The sequence below is a fragment of the Pteropus alecto genome, unplaced genomic scaffold (genome assembly GCF_000325575.1).
Source record: "Pteropus alecto unplaced genomic scaffold, ASM32557v1 scaffold194, whole genome shotgun sequence".
NCBI classification, from domain to species: Eukaryota; Metazoa; Chordata; class Mammalia; order Chiroptera; family Pteropodidae; genus Pteropus; species Pteropus alecto.
In genome coordinates this window covers 1,382,700-1,393,011 of record NW_006436281.1, presented here as the reverse complement: position 1 = coordinate 1,393,011, position 10,312 = coordinate 1,382,700, and the positions used below count along the sequence as shown (strand labels likewise).

The 10,312-nt window shown below is 55.9% G+C and overlaps 2 protein-coding genes and 1 long non-coding RNA gene across 8 annotated transcripts in view; 1 reads left to right on the top strand and 2 right to left on the bottom strand.

Annotated features, from left to right (window-relative positions):
• VASP (vasodilator stimulated phosphoprotein) overlaps positions 1-3,234 on the bottom strand; it is an 11,525-nt gene extending 8,291 nt beyond the window's left edge. The window contains exon 1 of one of the 5 annotated variants that reach the window (XM_006911802.3): positions 2,874-3,234. In XM_006911802.3, the coding sequence (XP_006911864.1) occupies positions 2,874-2,878 (5 nt within the window). In that variant the 5' untranslated portion in view covers positions 2,879-3,234. Of the gene's footprint in view, positions 1-2,552; positions 2,776-2,873 lie in introns of those variants that run through there. The other 4 variants (XM_025046741.1, XM_025046739.1, XM_025046740.1 and 1 more) reach the window with 4 other exon arrangements.
• Positions 1,193-7,237, top strand: LOC107195672. 2 transcript variants are annotated; one of them, XR_001516880.2, is made up of 3 exons: positions 1,193-1,423; positions 4,499-4,629; positions 6,704-7,237. It is a non-coding gene; the product is annotated as an uncharacterized LOC107195672 (long non-coding RNA). The 2 variants fall into 2 exon arrangements; XR_003046287.1 differs by having other exon boundaries at positions 1,193-2,090.
• On the bottom strand, positions 5,794-10,247 carry PPM1N (protein phosphatase, Mg2+/Mn2+ dependent 1N (putative)). Its single transcript, XM_006911801.3, has 5 exons — positions 8,343-10,247; positions 7,683-7,800; positions 7,501-7,606; positions 7,359-7,419; positions 5,794-6,223 (listed from the first exon to the last, which is right to left on the bottom strand). The coding sequence occupies exons 1-5, from the start codon at positions 9,270-9,272 to the stop codon at positions 6,155-6,157; spliced, it is 1,284 nt and encodes a 427-aa protein (XP_006911863.1). The 5' UTR covers positions 9,273-10,247; the 3' UTR covers positions 5,794-6,154.
• Between the last annotated feature and the right edge of the window lie 65 nt (positions 10,248-10,312).

The following is a 10,312-nucleotide window of genomic DNA, read 5'->3' as shown; positions in this document are numbered from 1 at the left end:
CTCTTCCCTTGGCCCCTCAGTCTCACCCTAAGATTCACCCCCTAGCTTCCTTAAACCACAAAGCTTGTGATCCACACTCCCCCCGCCCCCACTCCATGCACACACCACCTTTCCAGACTACAGATCTCGGAAAGAACGCTGCACAGGGAACGAGATCTGGGGGCTGTGGGGCTCGTGGGGGCTCGCTCTGGGCCCTCCTCCCTGACCAGCCTCAGTTTCCCATTAAGCCAACAGGAGGTAAAGGTTCCCACCTGGGTTTCTTTCTGTGCATCTCCGTTGTTATCTTAATTGTTCATATAGTGAAAGCATGCTGCCTGTATTTTCTTTTTTAATCATTAAATGTTTTTTCTTTTTCTTTAATAGTATAATAATCTGGAGACAGCCCTGGGTTCCATCTAGGCTTGCCCATTTCCAAAGTCTTTGGCCGCCATAGGCAATGTGTTTAATTTGTCCATTCCTCAGTTTTCCCATCTGTAAGCTGGCGGGTGGGAGGACGCAGTCATAATAGTCTCAATCTCTTAGCACTGCCGTGAGGATTAAACTGAATCAGGCACCCAGTACAGTGCCTGGCATAAAGAAGACATTTGATCAAATGATCTTATTATTTTTAAAATAAAAATACTAATAATTACTGTTTTGGGAAGAGGAAAGAAATGGACTCGAATTCTTCAGAGTCCCTTCTGCCCTGAGAGCCTCACACTTCTGCCCAGCTTCCCAGCCTTCTCAGAATCCCAGCTCAGAGTCCCGGACACAGCAGACGCTCAACAAATATTTGTCCGACTGGGAGAAAAAGAACTATTATCTTGTAATTTTCCATCTTAACATCCTCCCTTCCAACTGCCCCCAAGGCTGTCCCCAGCCAAACCAGCCCGGAGGCTCCCAGTCCCCTCCCCTCCTTCAACATTGCCTAGGAATTTCTGAGGGATCCTGCACCAGACCTTTCTCTCTGAGCCTCAGTTTCCCCAGCTGGATACAGTGGTGTGTGTCAACCTGAATCCTAGCTGTCTTTGGAGAAGGGGCACAGCCCAGGAAGTGGGGTGTGGCCATTGGCAGGAAGACCCCTCAGAAGGTGGGAATAACCCTCTGGTGGGACAGGTCTCAGCTCAGCTTCTGCCCACCCCCCAGGAGGTGGGAGGTAGGGCCCGGCCATTTGGGGGGGCGGGAGGCTGGCCCAGGCACCGCTCCTGCCCTTTTACGGTCTCAGTGAGTGAGGCAGCACTAACTCGGACATCCGCCATCCGCCTTCCACGGTGCCTGGGACCGGAAACGCGGGGGGTGGCGGGGAGGCGAGGGGTGGGGCTGGGGGTAGTGGTAGAGGAGAGTCCTCCCCCCCTCAAAGGGTGAAGGAAGAGAGCCTGGCTCGCGAAAGCTGCCCCCTCTCCAGGGCAGACCTTGAAGGGATGTTGCTATAACGGGCGAAATGGTAGGCAGGAAGTCTTGAGGGTATCTCTGGGTGCCCCCTTGTTCCAAATTTTCCAACCATCCCTTTCACGTGAGAAGGAGCAAATGCGGGAGGGGGGGGGTTCTCTAATGGTCATAAAAAGGAATGCCACCCTGATGTCTGAGGGCAGAGGGGAACCTGGGGCCAGTGGGAGGATGTGGACACCAGGGGGTTAATCTTCAGCCCTCCCCAGAGGCCTCCCCCTTAAGCTGGGGGCTTGGGGGCAGGAAGTCCCTGAGAGAGTGGAGAGAGATAGTATTGTCAAGCTCAGGCCCCAAGGGAGAGATTATGGGGGGTCGGGGGAGGGAGAACGAGGGTATTGGGATCCAGTCCGGCCCCCCCGGCCCGCACTGGCCCCGCCCTCAGGTGAGCCCAGGAGTTTTGAGTGAGGCCTAGATAAAACAAAATCCCTGGGTCCCCTGGGCCCCCCACCCCCAGGATTAAATTCCTGGGAAGAGAGCTGGAACTATCTGGAAAGCCTGGGTCCCAGGGGGAGAGGGCTATGACCTTGAAGCTTCCCAGCGCCCCCTCCTCCAACCCCACAGCTCTGACAGTGAGGGTGGCGAGAGAAGCGGGAGGCGCCGCGGTGGGGGAAGCAGCCGGCCCACAGGGCTCCCGGCCTGCCCCCCCACACCAGCTGTCTCGACAGGTGAGTCAGGAAGACAAAGGCCCCCTTTCCCCAGCTGCCGCGCCCCCTCCCTCCTAAGGCCGCGCAGGTGGGGGAGAGGAGCCGCCCCCTGGCCTGGGGCCTGGGGCAAGGGAGCCGCCCTCCGCACCGAAGCTTGCTCGGTCCTAGGCACGGCCTGTTTTAAGCAGATTGTGGGTGCGGAGCAGCGGGGGAGGGGAGTCCCAACTAGACCTTCGAGGCTGCATCTGGGTCCGCACCAACCCCCTGCACAGGATGAGAGCCCCTCCAAATTTAGGGGGTTAAGTACCCTCGAAGTTAAAGAACGAGGTCCCACATGGGAAGACAACAGCGCCGCGGAAAGGGGGACCCCGCAAACCTAGGTCTACGTCTCAATCTCTCTTCCAGGTGCCAGGGACCCCCAAACGGCCCCCCGAGATCCCTCTCTAAGCCCGAGTTGAGATTTGGTGGAAGTCTGAATCCTACCTAAATCCTGACCTCCCTCCGGGGAGTATCTGCCAACTTGGAGGTCCTCTGAAGAAGACTTTTAAAAATTCATGAGTCCTCGGAGCGCCCCCAAATCTGAGGGGTCCCATAAAAACCTCACCGCCACCACCCTGAGGCTTGGGAGTCATGGGGAAGTGGTCAGTATTTGAAGCTCATCCAAAAGGGTTCGCCCTCAAATCCGAGGCTCCCAGTGCCCTGTCCCCAAATTCCAGCCCCGAGCGAGCTGGGGGGAGGGGGACAAAGGCGGGGCGGGGAGCCCGCGCCGGGCGGGGAAGGGTCTGGAGGCAGTTGGAGGCTCACCTCATGGCTGCTCAGCGGGTGGGCGGCGCACCCACAGAGTGGGTGCTCCTGGGGCGCCCCTGGCTCGAGGTTCAGGGGTTCGGGGTTGGCTCCAGGTTCTGCTCAGTCTCCCCCAGGGTCCCGCCCCATAGAGTCCGGCTTCCTGGGGAGAACGTGGATGGGGCCGGGGCGGGTCCTCGGGCGCCTCCTCCCTCTGGGGATTTGATCGGGGGGTCCCTGCGGCAGAAGGGGGGTGCGGCGTCCCCTCCCCGGCGCACCCCCTCGGCCGGCGACGGCTACAATGTTACTCTTACTACTGTACTTCTCTTCGCTACATTTCGTTCCAAAATTCCACTCCCCGTACCCACAATGCCCTGCGCCTTAAAGGGGCCGCAGACAACTCAAGGCGGTTGGCTGGGTAGAGGGCGCTTAAAAGGGCAACGCGGAACCCTAGACCCACTATTTCCCTCTTTTCCTGCGTTATTGCAGGGAATGTACGGTGAGGGTCACCACCAAATTAAGGGAGAAGCTTTGTGGATGGGAAGGGATCCTTTCTAGATCCCTAGTTCTCTCCTACTATGGGAAATTCTTAGGGGGATCTCGATGAGGGGAACAATTTTTTCTCACCCTCCTTATCGACTTCTCCTTTTCTTTATATTCTGCTCAATTGGGATGGTAGCAAGGAAGACCCTCTGGTTAAGCACAGGTTGTCTCAAATTTTCTCCCTTAAATCCTCCCTTCGGACCTCCCAACGTGTCTCTTCTTTGCCAAGAGAGAGGGGTTACTAAGAGTGAACCCTCTCCCCCTCACGGGAGGGGGATGGGTGGGGAGGGCGCCACCCCTCTCACGGCCCCCCCACCCCCCGCCCCGCTGGGGAAGGTGAGGAGGAAGTGGGCCGAGGGGGCGCGGCCGGCCGCTGACTCACAGCCGCAGGGGGTGGGTGTGCGGCGGTGGACCTGGGTGGGGATGGGACTCCGGGTTCTAGTGTGGATAAAGCCCTTGGCCCCCTCTCCACGCACGCCCCGCGGTGACTCAGTTTCGCCCGCGGAGGATGGCGGGATCATCCCGCAATTGGAAGGCTCGGAGCCGGGGAGACCCTCCCTAATGCCCGCTCCCGCAGGCCCCTTCCCCCACGCGCCCGCGGGCTTCTGGCTGAGCCAGGACACCCTCCGAGGCTTCCGCAGCGGGTCCTGCAGGCCCCGCCCCTCGTGGCGTCACGCCTGTGTCCCCGCCTCTCCCGTAGAGCGCCACCTGGCCTGGGTACGGTGCCCCATTCAGGGACAGGAACCTGGTAAATCATCAGTTTGACGTTTACAAATGGGTAAACTGAGGCCTAGAAGACAGGAATATATCTGGACTATAAGCCTTTTTGCCTGAACCCCCAGCACTCCAGGGCTCGGATGCAAGGTGTAAAACCAACAATTCTTAGGGTCCAGCTGACTAGGTGAGGTGGACAACCTACCCAGCCCTTGTCCAAGCCGAATCCTGGATGCTGTCCTGACTTCATCTCATCCTTCTAGTGTATGTTCTGACATTAATTCTTCTCCGCAGAACTGAGTAATCCTCTCCCCTTCCCCACTTCACCCTAGGAGCCCTTGAACCCTGATTCACATGGGTTATAATTGTTTCTCTGTGTGTCTCCTCAGGCTGTGAGTTCCTTGAGACGGGAGTAGACTTGATCGATTTCTGTGTTTCACTAACCCAGCCAGGCCTAGAACAGCAGCTCGACGCACATTTACCCAACTGAATGAGAACCCCAGTTTCTGTGTGACCTTGGGTAAGTCCTTTCTCCTCTCTGGGTCTCAGCGTTCCCATCTGTGAAATGAGAGGGGTGGTACTTCTGTGTGCCACCTGCACTGCAGTCAGCAAACTCTTTCTATGACGGTCCAAATAGTAAATATCTTAGGCATATTAAACATAGGATCTCTTTCACATATATATTTTTTACAACCCCTAGAAATATAAAAACCATTCTTAGCTCAAGTGCTGTGCAAAACAGGTAGCAAGACCCCCCCACACCAGAGAGCCCCTTGCATACCTACACAAGGAGCCTGTCCAAGGACCTTTATGGCAGCAATGATGTGTGGGCAAGAAATTGGAAATAGCCTAAATGTCCATCGAGAGGAAGATGGATAGCAAAACAATTGCACAACACTTGTCCGAAGCGCTGAGCAGCAGCCCAAAAAGAATGTGTGTAAATGGCATAAAAGAAGCCCCTAACATATTATTTGGTGAAAAAAAAAATTGGCAAATGATACATAGGGTATGAAAAAAATCAAGGAAGCACCTCGGGTGTACATGCAGAGTAAAAGTTCTGGAAAAATCCACTCTGAATTCATTGCAGTGGTTACCAGTAGGACAGGGAATAGATTTGTGGGGAATGTAATGGTCCTAGAGATCTTAAGTTGGATCTTGCCTCTAGGCTTTCGCTCTGGCTGTTCCTTCTGCTTTGGGACACTCTTCCCTGGGTTATTTGCGTGGCTGACTGCTTTTCTGTCAGGCCTCTGCTCAGTTGTCCCCTCCTCCTTAGAGATCTTCCCTGATCCCCTTATCTAAAGCATCCATTCCCAGGTGGAAAATTGAGTGGCTGAGGGACAGGGGATGGAGAAAGACCTCATTTTATACCATTTTGTACCCTTTGAATTTTGAACCAAGTGAACTTATTACCATTGAAAAAATAAATAATTTTAAAAACCAAAGAAGGTTTTTTTGTCATGTCCCTTGTTTTAGTTTCCTCGAGACACTTGTCAGTGTCTGAGATGACCTGATTTGTTCCCTTGTTTGCTGTCTCCCCATATACACTAAGAGGTGGGTCCCTAGAATAGGCAGGAATCTCAGTGAGTCCCCCTTAATGGCCGTGAGCAGGCGCCCAATACATATTTGCCAAGCGACTGGGCAAATAATGCTCTCGTGTTTTTTTTTTTCCTACAAGAAAAATGTATTTTGAATCATGTAATTAATATTTAATAATAAAACCTCTCCCCTACCTCCCCCTAAAACAGATGGAAAATGGAAAGGGAAGAAAGGTTATTGAACTGGTTGATCTCTCAGGGTCCATTCAGCTCTAAATATGTCACAAACATTTGGTGTTGGGTTTCCCCGCTCCCCTTCTAAATAGCGGGTGGCATTTCCCCTCTCATAAGACTTTCTGTGAGAGGGAAGTAACAGAAGAGGAAATAAGCATTCTGGGGTTCCTCCACCAGCTTGTCTTCCTTCCGCTGGTCTGCGTAGCTGGGGAAGGAGAGTTTTTTAATTCCGTTGGGGCTCCAGCTGGGCAAAGGGTCCCCAAAGGACAACAGCTGTCAGGCCTCCAAGTCCAAGGCAGAGCCCGAATGGGTGCCAGTGGCCTTCCCAGGGCCGTTCTGCCCCTTCTGGAACACAAAATGTAAGAGACGGTGAGTAGGCACCCGTTTTGCCTCTTAGTATCTACTCCCCTATATTCTGGGAGCACCACTCCTGTTTTCCGTTGAGGGACCACCCTACCCCATCTCTGAATCCATCAGGTTTCAGTGCAGTGAAGCCCAACCCTAAGCGCTAGGAATGGACATGTGACCTTAGCCTGGCCAATCAGAGGCACAGTGACTTGGTCAGACATGTGACCCAGTGTGGCAACTATTGGGGAACTGGTGCCTTCTCTCCACTGAGGATGTTAGGCTCGGGGGTTGTGAGTCTGGAGCTGCAACTCTCTGCTACCTCACTCTGAGACCCTGCCTGGGAACGAAGCCAACTTAGGGGAAATAAAACCAAGAAATGGTTCCCGATGACGTCATCTGACAACTAGATGCAATCATGCCTTAAGTCCCTGAACTCTTCAATTACATGGCCCAGTAAGTTCCGTTTTGCTTTCCCAGGTTAAATTGGGTGTCTGTCACTCACGACTCAAACAGTCCTGATGAATGCCTCCTTCGACTGCTGAGAGCTATCAACAGCCCCGCTCCTCCAAGCGAGGACAACCAAACTCTGCTATGCAAAGGCCTTTGGGTTTTGTCCCCAGCTTCCTGCCTCCCGTTTTCTCCCTGAGACCCACCCTAAGAGCCTTCATTTCTACGGCCCCACCCACCACCTCGACATTTCCAAATTCTCCTAGACATTCTAGGCCCAGTTCACAACCTCTCCCTAAGACCCAGGCCATCCTCAGAGATGACCTAGTCTCTGCAGTGCATCCAGGCCTGGGGATTGGTCAGCAACATTCCTTAAATTTTTCCGCCTTATTCCTGGATGGAGGGGGTGGTGCTTGGAATGACAGGGCTTTACAGAACATTTCTGAGGGAACATTTCTTGGGGTGGAAGCACAGACTCCCCTGCTGCTGCTTCCCTGGTCATCATGCCTAGCACGAGGCCTCAGGCCAGGAGCGAGAATTTATTAATACATCAGGCAAGATTCACATCCCCTCTGGCCTCAATGTCCCCATCACTAAAGAAGTTGGTGTGTGTGTGGGGGGGGGCGGTGGAGGGAGCTGGATTACATGTTTCTAAGAGAAACATTCAAGAACATAGGATCCTTACCTCCCAGCGCTCCCCTGAAGCCTGGCAGAGTTGAGAATAAGCGTCAGCGATGACAGCGGCCCTGAAAAGCAGGAGGCCTTCAAGAGGGGGCCCTCCTGCTGCCAGCCCTCTCCCCATTCTACCCTACCCAACTCTGACTCACTTGCAGTAGAGCCCGCCCCCAGGAGGTAAATCTGGGATGTCTTCTGAAGCCAGAGCCCTGAAAACCGTGTTCAGGCTGGGAGGCTCCTGGGCAGAGGAGCACAGCTCTGAGAAGGAGGCAAATGTTATAGGGCGCCCCTGCTTGCCACCCCCCTTCCCGCTGAGCTCCTAGAGCTTGCCCACCGGCGACCCTGCGGCCCAGGGCTGCATCCAGCGCTCGCTCCTTCCTGATCGCCTTCTCACAAGGCGTGGGGGCACCCGGGAAGCAAACCAGGATGCAGGTCATGTTGTCCAGGCTGCCCTAGAAAGGGTGGAAGAAACGGCCTGGTGGGACACGGCTGAATGCCCTAGCTCGGGACTCCGCAACGATCTCCGTGTTCTGTTCCCCGATCCCCAATCAGGTTCTGTAGGTCTCTCAAGTCCCGCCCATCTGCCAGTCTAAACTTAGCCCTCTCACTATGTCCCCACAACTGGTCTAGCCCTGCCCTATCAAGGAGAACGACCCTCTTCACCAAAGCTTCTCCCACTCTGTTTAGGGGCTCCTCATTCTGGTACTAATCATACCCCAGGACCCACTACTTTGTCTCAGGTACGTCCCATCCCAAAAGACCACGCCCTTTCTTTTAAATCCTTCTCACTTAATCTAACGCCTCAGGTGCCACTTTCCCATTTTGCCTCACGGCATCCCTCAGGCTCCGCCCTGTCCATATTTTGGTCCCTCCCCAGTCCAGCAGGCCATGCCCTTTGGTGCAGTCCCACTCACTCCTCGTTTTATTCTAGCCTCTTCATTAAAGCCCCTCCACCCTAAATCCCCTCCGTGATCACAAGCCCCGCCCCCAGGACCTTGCACAGACACGTGTCCAACAGCTGAGCGCAGACTAGCTCTGGGGCCAGGCCCAAGCAGAGGCGCGATGCCACCAGTCCCGCGAGGGCAGCGCCAGACATCGCGTCCCACACGCCGTCGGAGGCCAGGAGCATGAACTCGTCTTCCGCCCGCCGTTCCAGGGCGGTCACCTCTGGCTCCGCGGAAACGAGCTGCTGCTCAGGGGGCCTTCCAGGAGCCTCTTTGTAGGCAAAGTCTCCCAGTGCTCGCGACACTGCCAGAGAACCCTCGAGGCGCCGGCGGCTGATGGTACCGCCCGCGTCATGGATGCGCTCGCGTTCCCGGGGCCGGAGGGGCCGATGGTCCTCGGTGCTGAAGGCCACAGCTCCCGCGCGGCTCAGCACCGCGCGGGAGTCGCCGCAGTGCGCCAGGTACAGAAAGCGCGGAGAGAGGAGCAATGCCACGGCCGTGGAACCGCCCGGCTCGCCGCGGGGCCAGAGCGATCGCAAACGTGCGTCTGCTCTCAGGAAGGCACGGCGTAGCGCCCCACACACGCCCTCGGGCTCGCCAGGCGCGGGGCCCAGCTCCTCGAGCACATGGCCCAGCAGGTGGCGCGCTCCGAAGAGGGCGGCTCGCGCCCCGCCGTGGCCGTCGAGGACAGCAAAGAAAGCCCAGCCCGGAGGCAGCCCGGGTAACGCGAGCCAAGCGCAGTGCGCGTCCTCCATGTGCGTGCGCCAGCCCTGCGCTGCGCTCGCCCCGAAGCGCAGGCCCGAAGATGCCGCCGCACCCCCGTGCGGCCGCTGGGCGCAACGCGGCGCGTTCAGGAGGGACCGAGGCCCTTCGAGAGCCCTGCACCCCTCCTCCTCCTCCTCTTCCTTCTCCTCCTTCACTTCCTCTTCCTTGCGAGCTGGCCAGAGGAGACGCTCCAGCAGGCAGGCAAAGGCCGCCATCCTTCTGCCCTGGGATCAGGAAGGCTCCACCCTCTGCACCTGCCCGCTTCCACTGCATTAATCCCCTCCACTGTGAGATTTTAAACCACTGAAATCTCTTTCCTATGCCCTTGACCTGCACTCAAGTCCAGTCACTAGAAGAGATCGGATCCTAGGTCTTTTCTCTCCAGCACCTTCAAAGGGAGCCTTCGGCTCAGGGTCAGGGAAAAATAGTAGTGGCAAACTAGCATTCATCACGTGCTACGCACTATTTCACATCATCATCTCTGATTTGTCGAAGAGGAAACTGAGTCACGGAACAAGCAAGAACACGAACTCTATAATCTATGTTCTCAACACTACACTCTTGGCTTCGGGACCCCAGCCCTGCTCCGTCTAAGCTCCGCCCATTTCAGTGGTCCCGTCCCTGTTTTCGAAATCTTTAAATTGTTTGTCTTTTTTGGTTCAACTCCTCCCCTTCTGGGTCTCGCCCTCCCAAACCCTGCTTCCGGTACTTCTTTTCCAGGTCCTATCCAGCCATCCGCCCATGCAAGTCCGCAGCCTCAAACTCTTATAATATTCGAAGTCTGGCCCCGTCTCTGGCTCCGCATCTTAACTACAGGCTCAGCCCCCACACTCTGGCTAGCCAAGCGAGCCTCCTCTCCCCAGGTTATGTCCACTTTCTGGGCCGCGACTCCTCCCCTGCCTCCTCTCTCCAGTTCCCTCTGGGCCACGCCTCTAGGTCCTCTGTCTCTGACTGGCCGCGACCAACTACCTGACGCGAAATTCTAAATTCACTTAAGCCCCACCTACGTCTGAGCTTCTCCCCTTGTCTCAAAACTTTCTGGGTAGTTTCTCCCCGCCCCCTTTCCCACGCCCTCTGAGGATCTAGGCTCAGATCCTACCTCAGAGCAGTAGAATCTTTATAACCTCTCCTCAAAGCCGCCCCTAGCTCCGCCCCAACCCACTCTGAGATCCACGCCCCAATCCTCTCCACCTGGGCTCCTTCACCGTTTTCTCCCCGAGGCCCTCACCCTACCCTAGGCTCTGTCCCACTTCCC

Bases quoted from the DNA above. Each gene is read 5' to 3' on its own strand.
- PPM1N (XM_006911801.3), bottom strand. From the start codon at position 9,272: ATGGCGGCCTTTGCCTGCCTGCTGGAGCGTCTCCTCTGGCCAGCTCGC. The intron at 7,801-8,342 runs GTCCTGGGGGCG...CACCCTTTCTAG, and splicing joins TGGACACGTGTCTGTGCAAG to GGCAGCCTGGACAACATGAC. The intron at 6,224-7,358 runs GTAAGGATCCTA...TTTGTGTTCCAG, and splicing joins CTTCAGGGGAGCGCTGGGAG to AAGGGGCAGAACGGCCCTGG.